Genomic DNA, 24039 nt, shown 5'->3' on the forward strand with positions numbered 1-24039 from the left:
GCTGACCTTTGCCCCATGAGCCCCTCCATAAAGCTCTGAGGGAACAGGAGGAAAAAGCAAGTTGAGGGCTGCCCTTACCCCAGCACCGTCCGGTGGTCTTGGATCCCTGGCTCCAGCCCCTGCCCAGCCTAGGCTAACTCCTTCCCTAAATGCTCTGGGGTAGGGGTACTGGGGTGACACAGATGATGTCAGAGGGTGCAGTTGCCCCCTCAACTGGCCTCTGATTGGGGCTCTGCAGTCCCCCAGGATTTGGTGCTTGGAAAGCTGACGTTCAGTTGCTATGGCAATGGGTTTGGGGCGGTTGCCATAGCAGCAAAACTAGCCTGGGTTTAAAAATATCTAGGAGGAGGTTTGTGTTTGTGTGTGAGTGTGAGTGCGTGACCACCCGTGCTGTTGTGTGTGTCCAAATGGGAGTGCTTGGTCGGGGGTACAGCTGGGGCTGCAGGATGACTCGGTGGGGGCTGAGCAGCACACGGGACTCTGTGTGCCATGTGTATCACTGAGTGGTCTGTGAGGTACCATGCATTTTGCGCAGTAGACTACCCGGGCCATGAGTCTAAATGTGTGCGATCACCCACACTTCTACATTTTCGTAGAAGACATGACTGAATCTGTTTATCAGTCTATATATCACATGTCACTAACATGTATGCCTTATGTAACATAGGCTGCTTATGCCCTGTGGCTTTGATCATGTACTTGTAATTTCTCAGGGTGTGTGTGGCCAAGTGTGGAGTTGTTTTGACTCTGAATATGTGCACCCGGGACATACTCAGATGTTAGATGTTCAGTGTGTGTCTATCTATTTGTCCTAGAGAGCCTGTGGTGTGGCTTTGGGTCTGCAGGACCAAATGTGTGTTCATTATGCATTATGGGGGAGTGTGTGTGTGTGTGTGTGTGTGTGTGTGTGTGTGTGTGTGTGTCTGTCTGTCTGTCTGTGTGCATGTCTGCCTGCGCCCCATATGTAATAGGGGGTATACCCGAATGAAACTGTTGAAAGTGTGCACCTGTGGGTCTGCAGGAGGGCCTGTGTGACTGTGTGTGTGTGTTGTGGGGGGAGCTTCACACCCTACTCCATGGATGTTGGGATATGTACTTGTGTGCTGTGAGTGTATGTGATTAAAAGGCCTGAAAGGTGTGGATCTCGGCCTGACCCCAGTATCTTCCTGGATCCCTCTCCCCTCATCCCTGTCTCCATGGCGACCAGCTTCTCAGCTCCCTCCAGGAAGATGGAGTGGGAGGATCCAGACTGCACTGGACCACAACCCCCTTCAATCCCCTTTGGTTCTGGGGACAATGGGGGGGAGGGGACAGATGGGCAGCCACCTTATCCACCCCAGGCCATCTGCTACCCTCCCCATCCAGGGATCTGAGACTTCGGCAAGAGAGGGCCAGGACTAGGATGGAGCAGAGGAAGAGACCCCCAACCCCAGCTGCCAGAGTTACTCCCATCCAGCCCCCTTTGAGCCTAACTTTGCTTCTGGCTGACCCAGGAAGGAAAGAATCTTTGGGGACCAGGAATCCAGGGAGAAGAAAGTTCATGTATCAAAGAACATTGAATATTTGCAATGATCCACTCCAAGAAAGGGCTCCCTACTTCCAATGACTTCAGGCTCCGAAGTTAAGCTTGTCTTGTGTTCAACTCTCAGTTGACCCTCTGCCTAACTCTGTGCCCTTGGACAAGCCACACTCCACCTTCCTGGGCCTCCATTTTGTCATCTGAAAATCAAATTTTCTCTATGACATAAATAGTAATACTCTACAAAGGCCAAAACTGTTTTGTTCTGTTGTATCCCAGCATTTGTGACAATGCTGGCGCTTAGTAGGTGGTTCATAAGTGCTGTTGATTGATTTGAGTGCCAGCTGGGTGCTAGGCTTGGTAGCGCTTGCTTTAACCCCGATGTTCATTGAACTCAATCCCCTGAGCCCTTGTACTACCCTTGTGTTGATTCTTGAAGAAGTCGATGAAAGAGTTGAGGGGGAACTTCCCAGCTGTCAGGGGTGGGAGATACGTGAAACGGGACTTACTTTGACCAAGTGATGGCAACTCACTAAGGCTCAGTTTCTTCATCTGTAAAAGGGGATGATAATAAGATTGCCTCAGAGTTGGTTGTTCTGTGGGATTAAATGTGATTATGTTTAAGAAGCTTAGTTTATCTGGACCGTAGTAAGTGCTCAATAAACGTTCATTACAGGTGAGGGATGGGAATGGTATGGAGGAGCCCAGGGCCCCTAGGGCAGTCTAGGGAGCCCAGCCGCTCTCCGGGCTAGGGATGGGGCGTGACCAACCCAGAGGGGCGTGGCCCAGGCTTCAAGGGCAGGCCAATGGGACCGCGGAAGGGCGTGGTCCTACCGGCATGGGCGTGCCCTCTCGCGGGTGGGTGGGGCCAGGCCGCTTTGGGAGCCTCCGGGAAGAAGATGCTCGGGCCAACAGCCTTCGCCAGCCCCGCCGCCGCTGCCGCCCGCGCCCGCCGCCCCCCGGGTCCCCACTAGCGGCCGCCTCCGCCTCCCACCTCCGGCCGCGCTCCTCCGGCCCCCCGCCCCGAACAGGGTCTGGGGGGCTCGGCCCTCCGTCCCGGGGTGCAAAGAAGGGGGTCCCGTCCCCCAAGTGGCGCAGCTAGTCCCCGGCATCTGTGATCTTGAGAGAGACCCCACCCCTCAGTTCTCTACGGGCCGTATTGGAGACCCCCTCCGCTCCCCATCCTGCTCACATCCGCTCTCCAGCCTCTGTCAGCACCCCCTCCCCGAACCAGTTCCCTCCCCAACCCCTCCCCGGGGTTCCCCCTCCCCCACACCTCCGCCGCCGCCCCCTCCCCCTCCCACATCCCCTTCCCTCCCCTCCCCCGCCCCCCGCCCCCACTCCCCGCCCCCCCCCCCGACCATGAGGATGATGGCCGCCGGCGCGGTGCACGGCCTCTTCACGGCCTCCGCGGCCCCGCAGCCGCCGCCGCCCCCGCCGCCGCCGCCGCCGCCGCAACCCCAGCCTCCCCAGCAGCCGTCGCCGCCACCACAGCAGCCGCCGCCGCCGCCGCCGCAGCCGCCGCAGCAGCAGCAGCCGCCGCCCCAGGCCCCCCCCATGGAGCCCGAGGCCCCGGATTCCCGTAAGAGGCCCCTCGAAACGCCCCCCGAGGTGGTCTGCACCAAGCGCAGCAACACGGGAGGTGAGAAAGGGCTGCGGCTCGGTGGCGGGGAGCGGGCAGGGGGCCTCGCCTTTCTCCATCCTCCTACCCCGCCATGGCAGGTGCAAGGGCTCTGGAGAGGCGAAGGACAACCCTCCCTAGACCCGGGGACCAAGAGGGGACTTGGGGAGGGGGCCGGATCGCCACCACCTCTCGCAGCTGCCCAGGGCTGGGAGCTTTGTTTGCGAAGAGAGGGGGTGGGGGGGAGGGGTGGTGAGTGTCCTTGGGGGGGGGCGCAAAGGATGGGGGGCGTGGGTCCCTCCGGCGGGTGTCTCTATGTCCTTGAGGGGTGTGTGATGTGACTGACCCTTTCGGGGCAAGGGTGTCCCTGGACTGGTGTGTCCTGGGCGGGCAGGGGAAGGACTTGAGGAGGCCTGTGGACCTGGAGCTTCCCAGCCGCCCTCCTGGGGGATGTCCTGAGCAAGGGTTGTCCCAGAGGGAGGTATGGGCCATGGGCGGGATTGTGCGTGGGGACATGCTGGGTGGGTGTGTTGGGTGGAATGGAGGAAAGGGTGGGTGTGTAAAGCCAGGTGGGAGAATGTGTGGCTGGGACAAGGGTGTGTGTGGGCCCTGTAAGGCCTGGATATGTGACATTAGGGATCATGGATGTGACAGGAAATCGTGCGTGTGTATGTATGTGTGTGTGTATGTGTAAGAGAGAGAGTGAACTGAGAGGGTCTAGCTCCATGTTTAAGACCCTTTACGGGGTATCTGTAACAAGGAAAGTATGTGCATGTCACCCCAGAGGGGGCTGTGGCAGTGTATGTCACAGAAGTGAGAGGGGGTGTGTGACATGCAAGGGGGTGTGTGGGGGACGCTGAATGGGCCAGCTCTGGGAGCCATGAGAGCTGTGTGGATGGCGGAAGGCAGTTAGCTCAGTGTGTATGACACAGGAGTGTCTGGGGTGGGGTGGCAGCAGGAGAAGCTGGTGAGGGTATGTGACAAGAAAAGGGTGTGGGTGTGACTCCAGAGAGGCTGTGGCTGGGTGTGACACATGGAGGTGTGCAACAGTGACATCAGAGGGGGTGTGTTCGACAGGGAAGGTGGGTGTATGATGGGAGAGGCTGGGGCTGGGGATGAACTGCACGAGGGTGTGTAACGAGGAGAGGGAAGGATGGATGCCCGTGTGACAAGGAACAGGGAACGTGTGCATGTGACAAGCACAGGGTGTGAAAAGAGAAGGGGTATGTGTGTGTGTGTGTGTGTGTGTGGCTCCCAAGGTTGTATATATGTGTAGCAATGGGAAGGCTGTGTGTAAAATGGATGAGTGTGTCACAGATGTAGGAATGATTGTATGACACGAGTGTGCGTGTGTGTGTGTGATGGCTGCGTGTTTGACAACACAGAAGGTGTGTGTGTAAGACAGGAGGGACCCTCACTGTGTGTGTGACCTGAGCTGCGTGTACCAGAGAATAAAAGACAGGCTGGGAACTCTGGGAGCTTGTCTTGCAGAGGGGACTGGAAGAGCATTTGTTGGGGTCCTCAGAGCCCACCCCATTAGCCCCTGAAAGGAGGGAGACCCCAGAACAGACGAGGCCCTCCCAGCGGTCACCTTGGCCCAAATCTCTGCTTCCTCTGGCCTTTTCCTCCGGATGGGAGAGAGATGACCTCAGGCAGAGTGCACCATTCCGGGCACTGTAGTGGGTGGGGTGGGGACCTCCTTCCCTCCTAGGAACACAAGCTGATTCTCTTCCTCTTATCCCAGCCCCCTGGCCCTGTCCAGGTGGGACAGGAATGTGGGACCCCCTGGACCCCCTGGCTGCCTGTGAGGGTGTCCAGCAGCAACTGGAGGAAAGGGAAGTCGGGGGAGGGGTGGGAGGGAATTTCCTGTCCCTCTTCCTGCTCCCCCACCCCCAGCACACACATGAATGTGTCCCCACAGACTTCCTTCCCTCCTTCCTGCCTCACTGCCATTCCCAGCCCTGGAGAGGTTTGGGGACCCAGGTGGCAGTCCAGACGCAGCCCCCTGGTGGGGGTGGGGGGTGTCTCATCCTTCTCTTAAAGGGGCTGAGTGGCCCCAAATCTCATCACTCAGAGCCACACAGCCTAACAATGGTGATGCTGCCGAGGACAGTCTAGTCCAAGTGCTCAGTACCTGCTGGGAGTCAGGCTCTGAGATACAGGTTCATCCCCCAGCAGCCCTCAGGGGAGGTGGTTTGAGCTTTTCCAGAGGAGGAAAGCAGGCTCAGTGAAACGAAGCCACTTGCCTAGAGCCACACAGCTCGTGAGCGGTGAAGCTGGAATCTGTCAAACACTGAACTCCCCGGCTTGGCAGCTCATGTGCTTAACCACTGTGCATGCCGCCTCCCTCAGCAGCAGGGAAACTAGGATGAGCCCTTAGGGGCCCTCTCCTTCAGACTTTTCCGCCTCTCCTCCCAGTGACCCGTGGGGAAACTGAGGCCTGGAGATGCAGAAGAACTGCCCTCCATTTACAGAAACAGATACAGAGCTGGGCAAAGGTCCAGAACTTCCATCTCCAGATTGAGGAGACCCCTCAGTAATGCTCTCCTGATTGTGGGATGCTGGTCAGCCTCACCCCTTTTCTGAGCCTCAGTGTCACCACCTGCCAAGTGGGGAAATACAATAACCAGAACAATAATAATAACAGCTAGCAATATTATTGCTTAATGCCTGACATGTAACATTTCATTTAATTCTCCCAACACTCTGTGATATAATAATAATAAATTATAATAATCGCTAGCATTTATGGTCTATAGTGCACTGGGAAGTATTATGGAAAATGCTTGGCAGGGTCCAATTATTTAATCTTCACAATTGGATTATGTTACCCATTGATTACAGATGACGAACCGAGAGACAGAGAGGTTATGTCATCTCCCTGAGGTTGGTCAGCTAATAAGAGGCAGAGCTGGGAGTTGAACTGGGAAGACTGACTCCACTGTGTGGCTAGACACTATAGTGAACTGAGGCTCAGGGGAGTGAGAGACTTTTCTGGGGTGAGAGTCATGGCCGAGTGAGCAGATTGAGCTCCTGCCCAAGGTGCCAAGCTGCCACTCGTGCCCATCCTCGGGGGCTGACAGAGGTGGCTTCTGGGCACCACACGGGGCAGGCAGCCGCCCCCGGGAAGGAGACAGGCACCAAGGACAGGAATAGTTGTGTGAAAAGGCTGGATGGAAACTCCAGTTAGGAAGTCACTGGGGAAACAGGTGACCCAGTGGTGGGACAGTTAATGTGAGTCTCCCTTGAGTACACGTGATAACTTGTAAGGTGCCACTAGACCAGCCCCCATGTATTCCCACCTCTCCTGACTATATTCTCACCTCTGTCACCCCCATATATACACAAATAGCAGCTTCTCGTGCCCCATACACACACCTCACCCCCACTGTAGCTCACACCAGCTAGGTCTTGCTCCCAATATCACTCAGTCGTTAACACACAGATAGTGTCACAGAGGTCAGAGCCCTAGAGTGAGACCTTCCAGGGTTCATCTCATCAAAGCTACGCTCTTGGTATGGGACCCTCAGGCAAGTTACTTCTGTGCTCTAAGCTTCAGTCTCCTCATCTGGAAAATGGGAACCATAAGACCTACCTCACCGTTTCTGGGCTGTGATGTGGGTTAAAGGAGACTGTGTATGTGAAGCATGTAGCCTAGGGCCTGGCAGATGGTGCACTCGATAAACAAAACCTGCCACCCTTACTCTTACCCCTGAGGATGTCATACCCACCCACCTTTCTCACTCAGAGACAGTGTCACAACTCAAAGACAGCCTCACACCTTCCCTTCAGAAGCACGCCCCAGTTGTATTACATTTCTCACGCAAACGGGCAACACCGGTGTTCACAGAAGGACTTCCTGTGCCTGACGTCCCACCATCCTCAGCCACACGGCTCCCACACTGCAGCGCCACCATCTCTGCGACGACATCGACACCACAGAAGCCTGTTCACATCTCCACCGAACACATCAACGCTTCCACCCTGACCCCCAGACAGGACCAGATACCTTGAGTGCAGCACCCCAACTTTGGTTTTCCCCAGACATACAGTCACCAGACCAACACCCCTTCCAACGGACACCCCTTCAGCTCTGTTGTCATTAATGACCCCCCCTCCACTCCAGACCAGAGCCGCCTTTCCCAGTCAACTCTGTCAGTAAAGAATGCCACTCCTACCACCGCACCCCAAATTACTTACGGGGCAGGGATGTATTTGTTGCTTTTTGCAAACCTCCAGAAGCATTCCTGAGGATGGTGGGCACAAACAGGAACGGGACAGGAGAGACTCAAGGTGACCAGGAGAGGAGAGACCTCCCCTTCCCGAAGTGAGAAATGCCTGAAACTGCGGCAGGAGGGAAACTGAAGTTGTCGTCTTTAGCCCTTCAGTCCTAGTCACAGGTAGAGAGAGCTGCCCGGACCCAAAGGGGAGAGCTAAGTGTGTGAGGGATGGGGTGGTAGGTGGGCGCAGAGTTTTGGCATCTAGATTCTACTTACGTAGAAGGAAGAACTTTTCACAGGCAGAACCTTGGTTGCCCAAACAAGGCTGGAGTGTGTGAGGCCTGGGGGCTCCGGGTTCAGCTGAGGGCACGTGTGCCCTCTTGCTGCAAGGCAGGCTGGGAAAGAGGCCTGGCTTCTTCCCTGGGGAAGGGGGACTCAACATGGTGGGAAATGCCCCCAAACAGGAAGGACACGCAGAAGATTCTAAAAAAGGTGCAGAGCAGCGTGGTGGCCACAGTGGGGAATCTTGGGACCTAAGAGTTCTGAGCGCCTGCAAGCCGGAGGTCTCAACTGGTCACTCTCCATGGAGACTGGCCCGAGGAGGGGCTCCCTATTTCTACTAGCCTGATACAGGGACCACGGAGCATCCACAAGGTGGTCTAAGGGGGTCAACAGACAAACTTTTTGGCCATTGTGTTTATATTATATGCTTTAGGGGGAGGGACATAACCAGCCCTTCAAACTCGGATTATCAGCAGTGATTTTTATATGTCCTCTTCAAAGAGATGCATTTAAATGTAGGAACTGGACCACCTGTCTTGTTCCCTCCTTTATCCCCAGCACCTAAAACAAGGCCTGGCACATAGTGGGCACTCAGGAAGGACTTGGAGGAAAGAGAAGAAGGGAGGAAGTAACAGTACAGAGGGATGCCATAGGATAAAATTCAAGAAGGTGATGAGGAAAGAGGGAGCTGGTTGTCGAGGCCCGGGTAGGGGAGCAGCATCTCACCTATGTCAGTGTTCCTCTCAGAGAAGCAGAGAAAGTCCTGGGCAGCCCCTGGGGAAGACAGTGACCCCAGTGAGGTTTCCCCTTCTCCAACTTTTCCACAAACCCACAAACCTTGAGAGCTCCTTTCCCAGTGCCAGACACTGTAAGAACTTTGCTTGTGTTGAGGAATTAGGTCATAATAATAATGACGATGATACCAAATGTTTCTCAAATGCTGTAAGTGCTCAAGACCATTCTAAGTACTTTACAACTTACCGTTATTTAATTACAGTAGCCCTATGAGGCAGTGCTGTCATGTGCCCATTTTACAGGTGAGAAAAGTGAGGCCCAAAGATAGGCAGTGACTTGCCCAGGGCCACACAGCCTGTCAGTGACAAAAGTCACTCCCGCCTGGGGCTGTTTTCTGCCCTTACCTAGGGAGATGCTCAGACAAAGCCTGGGGAAGTGTGAGATGGGGTGCTTAAAATGGGGTGCATGGGGGGCATGCCCAGTTCCCTGCAGAGCAAATGAATCCCAGGGGGAAGAGGCCCTGGCTGGAAAGAAGGTAGGAAATGAAGGTAAAGAAGCAGAGAGAGGATGGCATCCTTGTGAGAACACCTCCTCGCCTTTCTGAGCCTTGTGGAGATGAAAAACTGCCCTCCCCGCTCCCATCTCTGTGACAGGTTTATGGGAGGAGACAGGCAAGGGGCTACCTTTGTGAGCCCGGAGAAGAAAGTGAATTCATGGGGGTCCGATGATTGATGGGAAGGCTCCCTGGGAGGCTAATGACCTAATAGGTTTAATGGTCTGATTAGGCAAGTGTAAGAGGATTGCCTTGGGCTCAAGGAAACTCCCTTATTCCACACACCCCCCAGGCCTGCAAACCCACATCCAGCCCCTCGCCCTGGAACTCCCATCTTAACTCATCAGGGAGCTCAGAACCTTCAATCTTGAGGCGTCACGCGGAGATGGGCAGGGCCTACGCTGCCCTGCCCCCACTTTTACCAGAGCAGTTTCCCTTCTATCTGCTCTGTATGTTGGGGTTTCATCTGAGACATTAAAAAATAGGTTTCCTTTGCTTAAAAGAAAAAATTGAAAAACCACTGGGGGGCTGGTTTAAGACCTTAAGCTTTGGAAGCAGAATGACCTGGCTCCTCCCTTCCTTTCTCGGGTGTTTATTGCGTGCCTACCATGTGCTGGGCACTACATGAGTCCCTGGATCACAAGGGTGAGCTCTAGTGACAAAAATCACATGACTGCTGTGGTACCTTGCTCTGAAGACAAGGACCGGGGGTCCATCCCCTCCTCGGGGTTAAAGGAAACGAAACCTTCAGGGGGAAAAGCAGTATTTGCATGGGGACTTGAAATACAAGAGGAATTCACTGGGGAGGGGAGTTCCAGGCAAAGAGAATGTGCAAAGGCCCTGAGGTGGGAGGGAGGAGGAAATGTTTGAGGAACAAAAGGGAAAGAGTGTCTTGTGAGCATAGAGGAAGATGAGGATGTGAGACTGGAAAGGTGGATGGTGCCAAATCACAGGTTATACTGAGAAGGCTCTCGAACTCCTATCTCCAGAGGATTTAGGGGCAGCAATTTGGTTGAGGTTGGAGGGGTTAGGCCTGTGCCTTGAAACTGCATTAACAAAGAAGACTGACCCATAACAAAGAGTGGACACAGCCCCACAAACAGCTGGCACCACCTCACTGCCTCTGGGCTTGGAGACTGTCCTTGAGCACCTGGTCTTGTCCACCAGCAGTAGAGTGTTTAAGAGAGGGCTCACAAGGAAGCAGGATTGCACTGAATCTCATGGCAGCCACTGTCTTGGTGCCCTTGGGCTGATGACCTTGGGCTGCTGCTTTCACTTTCTGCCTCAGTTTCCTCTGGGGTAAAAATGGCTCAGCCTGCCCACCTCATGGGGAGGCTGTGAGGAGTGGATGAGGTCAAGCTTGAGCCCAGCGACACTGGGTCGATGGTGAGGTTGAGAAGTCCGAGTCCAGCCCTCCTCTGCTCGGTGCTGCCACCACCAATCAGATCCAGGCAGGCTCACTGCCGTCACCTCCTTGCTGGGCCCTGCTCTCAGGCTGCAGAGGGATCTTCCTGAAACCCAAGGCAGACCACATCCCTCATCGGCTCAGAGCCCTCCCACAGCTCCCATCTCACTGGGAGTAAAAACCAAAGACTTCACCGTGGCCCACAGCCTCAGCACCCCGTCATTACCACCACCCCTCCCAGCCTTCATCTCCTCCCGCTGCCCTCCTCTCCCCAGCCACCAACCACCTCAAACAACCCAGTCACAATCGCACCCCAGGGACTTTGCACTTGCTCTTCTTCCACGTAGCCACATGGTTCCCTCCTGCACAGCCTGGAGACAGTGGATCATAATGGTCTGGAGCATGGACTCTAAAGCCAGTTTGGGTTCAGATCTCAGCCCTGCATCTAGTAGCTATGTGAACTGGGGCAATTATTTCACTTTTGTTTCCTCATCTGTAGAATGGAGGCTTTTTAAAGTACTGGTCTTACAGCATTGGTATGAAAATGAACTGGTATTTGCAGAGAACAGTGCCTAGCACGTATCAGGTGCTGTAGAAGTGTTTGATAAAGAATGCCACTTTCTTGGGGAGGGCTTTGCTGGCCGCTGGATCTGGCATTGCACCCACTATGTTCCTCAACCCCCTTTCTGCCTCTTGTTTTCTTAGTAGTTACCACCATCTGACATAAAACATACTGTCTGTGTCCCCCCCTTGTAGAAGAATGAGCTTTTGGCTGAATCACTAAAATTCTTTTGGCCTTATTTGCCTCATTTGCCCACAAAATCAGGGAGCTGTGTCTGTTTTCTTCATGGCTGTTTCACTAGACCCGTGCCAATGCGTTGTAGCAGGTGCTCAGTAGCTATTTGTGGAATGAATGAATGAATGAGTGATTTACATTATTTTCCTTACTACTATTCTCATGGTCATTGCTCCTATTTGTTACTGTGATCCAGCATTTTCCTGTGCCCACCCCATGCCCCTGCCTCCCTGGGGGTCGCCTCCAGAGGTGAAGACCCCCCCTCTTGATTCCCCTCCCTGCTGTGTCCCCCTGCAGAGGAAGGCGAATACTTCCTGAAGGTGCTGATCCCCAGCTACGCAGCAGGCTCCATCATTGGCAAGGGCGGGCAGACCATCGTGCAGCTGCAGAAGGAGACAGGAGCCACCATCAAGCTCTCCAAGTCCAAAGACTTCTATCCCGGTGAGCCTGGTCTCGGGACTCTGCCCTAGACTTGTCCCTCCCACCTGGGCCCAGGAGGAGGGGGAAGGGCTGCCCTAGGGGCAGTGATAGGGTGGGGAACCGCCCCTCCCCCTAAGGGGATGTGGCTGCCCTTGGCCCCAGGGGCCAGGCCCGAGCAGATGGGGGTGGGGGCAGGGCAGGACAATGGCTGCTGCATATTCATTAGCTCATTTGCATGATGTGCTGGCAGATGTGCCCCTTCCCACACACCTGCCCCTCTGGGTCAGTTGGAGAAGCTGGAGGGGGTGGGCAGGGAGGCAGGTGTCAGGGCATCCCCTGGGACTTGGGGGGCCAGGCATCCATGTTACTACCCCACTCCTTTACCCTCACTCTTTCCCTTTGGATTCTCTGTCACCCCATCTTGCCTAATCTGAGTCTTGCTGGTTTTCTGGGTCTGTCACTTTCCACACGTCTTTTTCATTCTGTCGTGGGCTTTCTTGCTCCCTTAGTCTCCATTCCCATTGGCCTCGGACTCCTGCTCTTTTTGCTTCTGTCTTTCCGGTTCTGCCTGGATGGTCCCCATCTCTTGTCTTCTCAGGCTCCCATCCTCCCTGTCTCCCCATCTTTTCCTTTCCCTCCGCCTCTCATAGTCTCACATTTTCCCTCCTGCCCTCTCACGCTCCCTTTCTGCTCCATCACCCGCTCAGCCCATACGTAGTAGCACCGCTCAGTAGGGTCATCCCGCCTGGGGCTGCCCTCATTTCCTCCTGCCTGTGCTTGTTCATCTCTCCCTGTGTATTTCTCTTTCTCCTAAGTCTCAGCTCCTTCGTGTAGTTTTTTCCCCTCTCTCCAAACCCAGTCCTTTTTGTGCCTTTCCTCCGACTCCCTCTCCCCAACCATACATTTTTCAAGACCCCTCCATTCTGTCTAATACCCCTCAATATCTCTCACCCACCATATCTCCTTCCCAAGACAATGCCTGTGCTCGGCATCTAGGAATCCAGGGAAGGTCCCCTGAATTGCATCTTTGGTCCAGCGCGGGTTCTAGTTCATTCTTAATCCCCTTGGATTTTTTAGGTCAAACACCAGAACTGGAGCCCAGGGTCAAGACACATTCATATCCTCTCTCTCTCTCCACGCCTCTCTCCTCCCTCTCCCCACCTGCCTCATCTCACTAAGCAGCTTTGGCAAGAGGTTTAGAGAACAGTCCAGGGAACCAGGCACCCCGCCCCTTCTCTCTTCCACCCTGGCCCAGTTTTCCCCCATATGCCTCTAGCCCACAAGATACGGATAAGACCGCTGTTTGGGACATTCATCTGAGGACACTTAGTTCCTTACCCTGGGATCACATTCTGTGACATGAGACATGTCATCCCCTCCCAATTCAGTGACACATCCTATAGGCCAGGCAACTGAGAACGCCAGAGGTTGGGACAGTCCGTGGCTTTCCTGGGCCAAACACTATTCAGATAAGCCACATGAACCAGCATCTCTCCCCAGGACAGGCATCCAGCTCCCTTCTGCACTCCTGACCGTATGGCATGTGCCAGTTCCTGGCTCAAGAGATGCAGGACACAGCCCCCTACTTCCTAGTCCCATCCCTAGGACTTCCCTCTCCACTCCTGACTGACACCCTTTCATTCATTCATTCAACACATATTCTCTGCACACCTTCCAGCTCTGTGCTGGACAGAGATGGGGACACATCAGTTACTGAGATTCCCTGCCTCTGCCCTCACAGATCTCAGAACCCAGAAGGGAAGACAGACCCAGCACCAGTGGCAGCCTAGAATGGTCAAGGCTGGGATGAGGAAGCCAGAGGATGGTGGGAGCCCAGACAGGGCACCCAGACTGCCCTGGGGAAATCAGGGAGGGCTTCCTGGAGGAGGAATCAGAGCAATAAGTAAGAGTGAGGTAGACAGACAGCAGGGACGGGTGCTCTAGGAAGATGAAATTGTGTGTTCAGAGGCTAGAGGAGTAGTTTGTTCAGGGTGACTGAAGCGTAAAGAAGAAATGAGAAGTGCCTGGTGAAATTGCGAGGGTCCTCTATGCCCTGTAGGTTCACACACACACACACACACACATACACACAGATTGCACTTGTGAGTCTACGACATAAAACAAAAATCTACCTGGCCCTTAACCCCAAGGGAGGGGCAGAATACACAAAGGGTGTCCTCTTTTGGTACGGGAAACCCCAGGCCCCAGATTGAATCCTTCCAGGTCATATATGGAAAAATCCAGACCCAGAAAGAGGCAGGTACCAGCCCAAGGCCACATATACTCCTGTACACCCACCCAGACACTCTAATGATTCTGAGCCTCTCTGATTTTGAGCATCTGCCTTGACGCTCTGGGTCCTATCCCCAGAAGACACATATGCTTTTAAAAAAATTGTATTGACTAATAACGTATTTGCACTAAAGTGCAAAATCTTAAGTGATTGCTTAATGTGCATGTACATTCTTTTTACCATCAAAAATGCACAGGAAAGTTGCAATCATTTTATGTGTTCCCCCAACACACACACTACAAGCACCCCCAAATTTAGCACAGGGGGTTCAGGAGCTAAAAACCCAGATCCTGAAACCATATACCTAAGTTCAAAACCCTAATGTTTCGTGCCTGACTTAGTGAACCTGGCCAGATCCCAAGCCTCCTCTGTACCTCAGTGTCCTTGGCAGTAAATCGGGAATAACAGTATTGCTCACCTCATATGTTAAGTGACAAAAAATATATGAAGTGCTTAGAATGGTGCCTAGTGCTTGGTATTATGTAAGCACCAGCTGTTATTATTGGACTTTCTTTCGGGGTTTAACTGGGCCCACAAAGCTCCTGTGGGTCCTAGTTAAGAGCTACGGAGGGTGGGAGATCACAGACTCCCTGAGCTGGACAGGAACCTTGCAAAGATAGACTGGTCACTTCAGCCAGGCTCTCCCTGGGGCCACCCTGCCCCCCCCAGTTCCCACCCTGACCCACACCCTTTCCTATTTACACCCAGACGGAGGCAGCCTGCCCGCTGACTCACCCTTGGCTCAGACCAACCCATTGTTCTGGAGTGAAGGGGAACAAGAGTGAGGAACAGTGGCCCAAAGGAGGGTCAGCTACACAAGTCACCCACGACAGTGACACCCAGACACATGGCAAGCCTGGCATGCAAACCGAGCGATGGCAAGCAGGTGGTAGCACTGGCCTGCTGTACTGGAATGCCCACAGTACAGTGGACACTCACCCCAAGTGTCCCAGACATGCAGGCGCATAGAACCTGGCACACATTCAAGACCTTGTACAGACCCAGGGAGCTAAGCCATCCTGCAGACAGTCCCACTCAGGGAGAAAGACGTGCAGGCTGAACACAGCAGACGTGCCCAGCTCACCCGGCCGCTCACATTCTCCCACCAGCCAGTCCTGGTAGTCTCCTTTGTCTGGCTGTAATGTGTACACCCAGACACACACACAATCACTTGGTCGTCCAGTCTTACGTCCTGACACTTGAGTCTGCCTCTCCATGTCCCTGTTTCTCACATTGACACACACCAGTCATAGAGTCTTGTTTGTCTGTCCGTCTCCTGTGTACACACCATTACATATCTGCACTAATACCACACCCCTAGAGGTGTCTGGCTGTCTCCTTTACTCACTTTCCCTGTACACACCATGCACCAACACACTCACCGTCATACCGTGTCAATGCGCATACATTTATTATACAACCTAGATGCCATTTCGTGAGGTGGTTTCTTTCTCTCAAACTCTCCTGCACCCTCATTCTCACACACAGTGTATATAACCTTGAACATAGTCGTGACCCCTCAGTCTTTCCCATGCAGAAGAGTGCCACAAGCATCCTTGCTAGAGTCACTATGTCATATGGTCTGTTTATATCTCAGCTTTTCCTGTTCTTTCTTATACACACATATACAGGTAAAGATAATTTACCTGCTCCTGCCCAAGTGTATACATGCATGCGTGTGCATACACATACACACACACACACACACACCACTCACCCAAACAGCTTCACAGATACACTCATACTGGTCACAGTGTCACCCAGAGTCTCCCTCCCATACACATATATCCCGACACCACTCAGTTAGGTTCTCTTCTCCCTGCTGCCCCTCCCACCCCCTGCCCAGTCCATATACACACAGTAAGGATGCCTAGGTCAGAACCACAGCCAATATCTGGAAAATCTCCAGCAAAGGCACTCACCCCACCCTCTCTTCTACATCCCCCAATTCCCACTCTTCCACAGTTGCCTTTGACCCACTCTGCTCTCCCCTGTCCACACCTCTGCCTGCCCCCACCCCTCAGCCCTCCATCTGGTGGGTCCAGGCAGGCACTCAGGCCTCTCTTTGGCTTCCCCCATCCCCCAGCCCTTCCCCATCCTCTCCAAAAGCCCAGAGGCCTTCGCTGCAGGCTTTCAGGGGTTGCCATGGCAACGGGGCTTCGTCCCTCATCCCCCTGGGGGTGGGCTGAGGACCGGGCCAGCCAGACCGATAAGGGGGTTCCAGTTACTGTGGCAACCGTTGCAGGCCTGAGCTCTCAGCTTCTAGAAGGGGGGTGAGGGGGAATCGAGTGAATGGTTGCCAAAGCAACCGGGAGCCGGCAAAGACTGGGAAGAAGCAGCTGAGCCCTGTCTCCCCTGCCCAGGGCTGCTGTGGGCATCGCAAAGCACTTAAGCATCATTCTTCCATCCCCTGGGGTTGTTTTTGGAAGGGAGATAAAGGACAGATTATAAAACTGGGATTCCATGCACTCTCCCAGCTACCCATCATGGCCTGGGAGCCCATGTCAGCTTGCCCAGGCTTAACATGTGACCTGGGGCCAGTTTAAGTCCAGTCTATGGACATCAATTTTCTCTTACGATTAAATGGCGCCTGTCTTTCAAGAATGTCCCCATTCCTGCCTGATAAGTGTGCCCTCTCCCTTGCTCAACAGGAACCACAGAGCGAGTATGCCTGGTACAGGGCACAGCAGAGGCCTTGAATGCTGTGCACAGTTTTATTGCTGAGAAGGTCCGAGAAATCCCACAAGCAATGACCAAGCCTGAAGTGGTCAACATCCTTCAACCCCAAACCACAATGAACCCTGACAGAGCCAAGCAGGTCAGCAGGGCCAGAGACGGGGTTTCTGTAAAGCTGGTGAGCTTCTGGAGAAGACAGTTCTCCCACATCTCGGGAGTACTAATGGGGGTTCAATGGAATAATGCTGATAAAACGTTTATTCAAGTACAGGGTATTGGTTAATAGTATTAGGTAGTCAGCCTAGGGACTCCAGATCTCTTGAAGTGGGCCTGATTGAGAGAGTGAAGGTCTGGGGAAATTTGGCCCAGACCCCACTGTGTATCCCTCCTTCCTCAGATCTTCAAGATCCTCTCCTCCCTTCTGTCTCATCCCGTTGTCTCAGAGCAACCTACTTCCCGCTTCCTGTTCTCACCGGAAGTGACCTCAATGACACCGGAAGTGACATTTAAAGCCAGAAGAGTTTAGAAGTGGCCTCATGCACTCTCTGTCCATCAGTTACTGAATGGGAGTAGCCACCATTTTGGAGAAATGGTGTTTTGTTAGCGAGAGAGGGGGCAGATCTCTGTCCTACACATCCCTCTCTTGGAGAGATGGAAGGAGGAGGGTAATGCCTCTCCTTGCCTCAGCTACAGGGAAGTGGTGGCATAGGGGTGTGGTAGGGGGTGGACCAATCGCTTTAAGGAGCTCTCCAGTTGCCAGGACCGCAATGCTCCAGGACAGGTGGGCTTGCTGCAAAGCCCCTGGCTGTGCTGCCAGAATAAGAGGTGAAGGGGAGGGGAGCGCTCCCGGCTGCGCGTGCCCATTTTCTCTCCCATATACATGTGCACACACAGGAGAAGCCCCAGGCAGGCTGACAGGTCTCTTGTGAGGGCTCCCTAACCTCTGCCTGGAGGCAAAGATGAGAGACAGGCCCTCGGTAAGAGGAACTTGGAATTCTTGGGAATTCTTGCTGCCCTGAGGTGGGGGAGACCACGGACCTGAGTTCCGCTAAGCTCATGAAGGAATGGTGGGCGGAAGGCCCTGAAGAAGGCTGCCTAGCCTATCAGTCCCAAAAGATACTGTAGGCTTCGAGCGTGCAGTGTGGGCGCTGTCCTTGGTGCTGAAGCGGCTCCGCCAGGCCTCTTCCAAATCCCTTTCCACCAGGAGGCCACAGTTTACCCAGTTTACAGGAAGGTGGGAATATTGCCTCTTCCCTCTGCCTTGGTCACAGCCACAAAGGGCTTAGGGTTCGTGAAGAATTTGCACATGTGACAGAGAAAATGGAGTCCGTGCTATTTGCCCCTGAGTCTCAAGCCCCATCCTCTGCGGAGATAGTGGAGTCAAAAGGTTATAGAATCAGGATTTTTCTTCTGCTTGTTACTAGGGGGCTCCAGAGAATGAGAGAGATCATGGCTGAAGGTTCAGTCTCTGGAATCTTACTCTGATACTTCCTACGTGAGTGACCTTGAGCAAATGCCTTGATTTCTCCATGCCTCACTTTTCTCATTTGCCAAGTGAGCTTCATTATGGTACCTGCTTGAGGCCGGGGGTTAGTGTGTTTGAAAAGCACTGAGCACATGTGCCTAATGCATAGACAGTTTGCAAAGAACGTTAGCTGTTGTGATTATTGTGACAGGATTTTTGAGTCAGGAGACAGGCCTACCCCCTTTCTACCCTGGACTTGCTGTGTTACTCTGGATCCTCTTCCTTCTGCAAGTCCCATTTTCCCTTCCCTTACAGCACAGAAGCTGGGCCAAACCAGGGATTATAAATTGAAATGCCTCCAGGATTCAGAAAGGGAATGGAAAGGACTGATGTCTATGACCTACTCATAGAGATATAATGCCGTCCCTAAAAGGGGCAGCTGCTACTCAGTTTCACTCAGTTCTTACCCTTTGGGAATGTGGACATAGTGTTGCTACATCTTCCAAATTTTTCAAAAGAAGCCAGAAATATTTGAAATCAACTAGTTTTAAAAGGTTGGCTCAGTTTCACTATGTGGTTGTAGACTGGCTGTTGTCTGGGGACCACCATTTTGCCACCTCTAGACTAGACTGGTAGTTTTCAACCCTGTCTGGTATCTGAATCATCTAAGTACCTTAAAAGCAGATTCCTGGGTCCCAGCCTGGAAACACTGGATCATAATTTCTGGGGATAAGGACTGGGAATCCAACCATGGACTTTGACCTGGGATCATATCTGGGCTCCACTATTCACTCTCTGTGTAGCCTTGAGCAAGTTCCTTAACCTCTCTGTGCCTTCCTTTCCCAATCCATAAAAATGTGCTAATAATAGTACCTCGCTTATAGGGTTGTTGTGAAGATTAAGTAGGTTACTATATGCACATGTTGAGAAAAGTGTCTGACAAATGGTAAGCACTGTTAGCTACTGCTGCTATATTATTATTATTATTATTATTATTATTATTATTATCACTTTATAAAAGTGGCAAATGGTAAGCACTGTTAGCTACTGCTGCTATATTATTATTACTGTTAGTGTTTGAAAATCTCCAGACTCATAAATCACTGGGACAGATGGTCTCTGAGGTCTTCCTGGCACTAAAACTCCCACAATTCTACAGCTTTGTGATTCCAAGATTCTAGGCATACATTGTTCTAAGGTACTACTCTCCAGTATCCTGGGACTCTAGGACTCTGTGATTCCTCACCTGTGATCTCTCAAGATGCTGTGCTTTTATAATTTGGGCCCGTTACGAAGGCAACTACCATTTCTGTAGGGTTTCCCATGTCGGGCACTAGGTAGGCAGTCACCAAAGTCATTGAATAGCCCCTACAACTGTATGGAATAGCTGTGGTTTTATCATTGTTGGAGTTGAGGAGACTGAGGCACAGAGCGAGCAAAGGCGTTTGCTCTCACCGTTTCTTGGTGAGCACCATTAGTTGGGTGGAAATGTTCCATCCTTCCCCCTTTCCTCTGAAATACTGAGGCTGTGAGGTCTGGTTTTGTACATCTGTTCAAGCCCCTTGACTTGTCACTTTTTTTCCTGATGATTTTTGAAAATATAACAGCTATATTGAGATATAATTCATATACTCTAAAGTTTACCATTTTAATGCATACAATTCAGTGGTTTTTAGTATAGTCACCAAGTGGTGTGGTGATCATTGTGTCTGATTCCAAAACGTTTTCACCACCCCAAAAAAGAAGCCCCATACCCAATAACAGTAACACTCCATCCTCCCAGCTCCCCCTCCCAGCCCCTTCCAACCACTAATCTACTTCTGATGTCTGTGGGTTTACCTATTCAGGATATTTTATATAAACTGAATGATAGAATATGTGGCCTTTTGTGTCTGGCTTCTTTTCCTTAGCATAATATTTGAAGATTCATCCATATTGTAATATATCAAAATTCCATTCCTTTTTATGGTCAAATACCATTTCATTGTATAGATGTATTATGAGAGTGATGTAATAATCCATTATATGAGTGAATGGATTATTTGTCCATTAGTTGACAGACATTTTAGCTATTATGAGTAATGCTACTATGAACATATGTGTGGACATATGTTTCTAGTTCAGGGGTAGATTCCTGGGTCATATGATAAATCTATGTTACATTTTTCGAAAAACTGCCAGACTCTTTTCCAACCTGGCCATGCCAATAGGGGATTTAAATCCAGGTCTGCCCCCAGTATCAATGACAACAAACATTTCTTGAGTACCTACGCTGGGCACATACAAGTTGCATATTCATGTGGTACCTATGTTTGGCATAGAGTGGGTGCTCAGCAAACGTTGCTTGTTTGAGTGAATGGATGATGAAATGCCCACAAGGGCTGAGCAGGAATATACCTAAGGGGATATAGCCAGATGTGTCCTGGCAGTGGTAAGTTCTGTGAGTCACCAGAAGGACAGCCATAGCTGTTTTGGCTAAATGTGGCTGTGCTTGAATCTCAAGCTCATTGCTTCATGAATGATCTCAGTTAGGCCTCACGATAATACAATAGAGGAGGTATGAATATCCCCATTTTACAGATGAGAAAACTGAGTCTCTAAGAGATTAGGTCCCTTATCCAGCATCAGTAGTGGAGCCAAGATTCAAACCTGAGCAGGTGTCTCCAGAGTCCAAGACATCTTTTCAGGGATTTGTGTGCACAGACTGCAGACTGGTGGCCCACCTGCTACACAGTGGTTCTTAGACATTTTGAAGAGGTGCCAATATTGAAAACCTAAGATGCTGCACATTTTACAAATCAGAATTTCCAGTTAACCAGAAAAGTCAGATCAGGCTGAGTCTGGTCACCCAAATGCACAGCACCCTACCACAAATGCATACACACATACACACACACACACCCCACCAGGCTGCCTCCACTTGATCGCATTCCTGCTTGGTCCTGTGGCTGTGTCATCAGTCATTCTGTCACCCAACTGTTCATTCACCCACCCTCAGCTCACTGTGTTGTCGGCACTCTTCTAGGCACTGAGAACCCGGTAGTAAACAATACAGACAAAAATCTCTACCCTTGTGGATCTTAAATTCTTTCATGGGGAAACAGAAAATAAACAAGTAAATAAGTAAATGTATAGGATGTCAGAGTGAAAATACAGAAGAAAAATACAGAGAAGCAGGTAAAGGAATATTGGGTCATTTTTTTTTTCTCTAAACTTTCTATTTTGAAAGTGTTTAAAGAATAGTACCATAAACTCCCTATATACTGCACTTAGATTCTCCCATGGTTAGCATTGCTTTATTTCTTTACATACTCACACACACACACACACATACACACACACACACACTGGTTGGTCTTTTTTCTTCCTTTTTATTGGTTTAGGGTTTTCTTGCTGATCCATTTGGAAAAAATAGACCTCATAACTGTTCACCCCCACATACTTCAGCATATATCTCCCAAGAATAAAGGTAGTCTCCTATATTATTATATTATTATTATCACACCTACAAAAATTTACACTAATTCCATAGTATTATTTAATAAAAAGTACATAATCAAGTTGCCACAAAATATTTTTTATAACTAAGGGTATTTTCCTATCCAAGATTCATTCAGTGCTCATGCATTGCGTTTGGGTGTTATACCTAATTAGTGTTTTGGTAGCCTAGGATAGATTTTGAAGGCAGAGCCGAAAGAATTGCTGATTGGATATTGAGTATGAGTAACGACAGGACCCCTAAGCCTTGGGCCTGGCTGGTAGATGGGTGCATTGTCCCTGTGCTGAAAGGCCAACCATGGTAGAAATACATGTGAGAAGCAAGGGGAGGAGTTCCGTTGTGGATGCACTAAGTTTGAAGTGACATTCAGCCTCATGCTAGAGATGTGAGGTTAGCAGTTGGATATGAGTCTAGAGGTGTCTGTGCTAGAGACATAAAATAAGGAAACAGGGAAGGCCTCTTGGAGGAGGTGCATATGTGCAAAGACCTGAATGAAGAGAAGGGTGAGCCTCCTTTTCTGGGAAAGAGCGGTCCCAGTGAGGGCCAGCAGGTACAAAGGCCCTGAGTCTGGACTGAACTTGGAGAAACAGGAGGGAGTCCAGTGTGTCTGCAGTGGAGTCACAGAGGGAGGGAAGGGAAGAGTTGAAATCAAAGGGCTCAACAGGAAACAGAACACGTAGCACAGCAGCTCTCAGACTTGTCAGTGTCCTCTTCTCCTACAAACATTTTCCCATGCCCACTTTACTCTCTGGAATTAGGCAGATAATATAGATAAAAAACATCTGAAATCATTTTATTTCTTTAACAGTTTTATTGAGATAGAGTTCACATACACACGATTCACTCATTTAAAGTATGCAGTTCAGTGGTTTTATTATGTTTAGTTGTGTGTCTAACATCACAGTCAATTTTAGAACATTTTATTTCCTTAAAAAGAAATCTTGATCCCCTTAGCTACCACCCCTCAGTCCCTCCCTGTGCACCCACCCCTAGTCCTAAGCCATCATCAATCTACTTTCTGTCTTTATAGATCTGAGCATTCATATAAATGGAATCATACAATATGCAGTCTTTGTGCCTGGCTTTGTTCACACGGCAGAACGTGTTCTGGGTTCATCCATGTTGCAGCAAGCATCAGTACTTGGTTCACTTAAATTGACTGCCAAGTAATATTCCATTGTACAGATGTTCATTTTCTTTAACCTATAAGGCTTTTTAAAATAAAATAAAAAGGTGATTTGTGGTAAAGTAAGATGAATTTTAATGTGTTTCAAATTCCCAGCCAGGACCAGAGTGGAAGAAATAAGGACATAATCAGCGGCTCAAATGTGACATAGCCTGAGGGAGGAGACAGTGGCGAAATCAGTGATCTGGAGTGTAGTATTGGAGACTTAAATGATACAAGTGGCATTACTACCGATGTCATGGCATTCTAAAACGATGAATAACTCTTGGTAAAGTTCAAAACAAAACAAAGTACAATCTTCCCTGGAGTTATTGATAGCTGCATCCCTGGAAGCTTCAAATTTAAAACCGTGTCCACAAATCCTTGGTACTTACATGTATCATGGAGTTCAGTTCTGGTCTCAGATTTATGGTCAGACTTTTCACCAAATGAATGACAGGGACATTCAAAAGTCATACAGTACCTGGGCTAGTTCCTGCTTGTGAGGAACTGACTCCATGTTAAGGAGTACAGACATCTGTGGTCCTCCCCACTGATTGTCCTCGGTTGTTAACTGCAACAAAAACTGCTCCCCTTTCCCAAACACCCCTGGGGTCTGGCTTGGGCATGGAGACGCGAGGCAGAGGTGAGTTCTTCAGCGGGTAGAATCCACAGGTCTGAGGGGAGTGGTAAGGATGGAGAGGAAATCTATGTGTAAAAATGCTCTCGGAGATTTGAAAGGAGACATTTAATTTTTAAATACCCACACTGGAATTGAGATTAATCAGATTTGTGGCTGCAAGGAATGGGCTGCTCTGCAGCAGAGATCAGCTTTCTCACCGCCTTCTCAGACATAAGGTTTTATTCGCTTCATTTTACAGATAAGACAACGGTAGTACATTGCTAAGGCTGCCATAACGGAGTGCCACAGGTGGAGTGGCTTAAACACCAGAAATTCATTTTCTCATGATTCTGGAGGCTGGACGTTTGAAATCAAGGTGTCAGCAGGGCTGGTTTCTTGGCTCATAGATAGCCACCTTCCGTGTCTTCACATGGTCTCCGGCTCTCCCTCCCTCCCTGTGTGTGTCTGTCCCCCAGTCTCCTCCTCTTATAAGGACACAAGTCATACTAGATTAGGGCCTACCCTCAAGGCCTCATTTACCCTTGATTGCCTCTTTAAAGACCCTACTTCCAAATACAATCATATTCTGAGGTCCTGGGAGTTAGAATTGAACATATGACTGGGGGTGGGGGGGTTACAGTTCAGCCCAGAACAACAACAAAGAGGTTAAGTGAGAGTGAGGTGGTTGTGTCCAGGGCGGAAAGCACAATGGATCGCAGGAATCCAGGAGGCTGGATTTCACCTTCTCCACTATCTGGGTGACCTTGG

At 51.0% G+C, this 24039-nt stretch overlaps 1 protein-coding gene across 2 annotated transcripts in view; it reads left to right on the top strand.

The window, feature by feature from the left end:
* Nucleotides 1–2409: 2409 nt before the first annotated feature.
* Nucleotides 2410–24039, top strand: part of NOVA2 (NOVA alternative splicing regulator 2) — a 30896-nt gene continuing 9266 nt past the window's right edge. For both annotated transcript variants that reach the window (XR_005057874.2, XM_037005455.2), the window contains exons 1-3: nucleotides 2410–3161; nucleotides 11429–11572; nucleotides 16496–16662. Coding sequence is in view for 1 of the 2 variants with exons in the window: in XM_037005455.2 (XP_036861350.2) it covers nucleotides 2882–3161; nucleotides 11429–11572; nucleotides 16496–16662 (591 nt within the window). In the remaining variant the exon portion in view is untranslated. The remainder of the gene's footprint in view (nucleotides 3162–11428; nucleotides 11573–16495; nucleotides 16663–24039) is intronic.

Source organism: Manis javanica, chromosome 17 (genome assembly GCF_040802235.1).
Source record: "Manis javanica isolate MJ-LG chromosome 17, MJ_LKY, whole genome shotgun sequence".
NCBI classification, from domain to species: domain Eukaryota; kingdom Metazoa; phylum Chordata; class Mammalia; order Pholidota; family Manidae; genus Manis; species Manis javanica.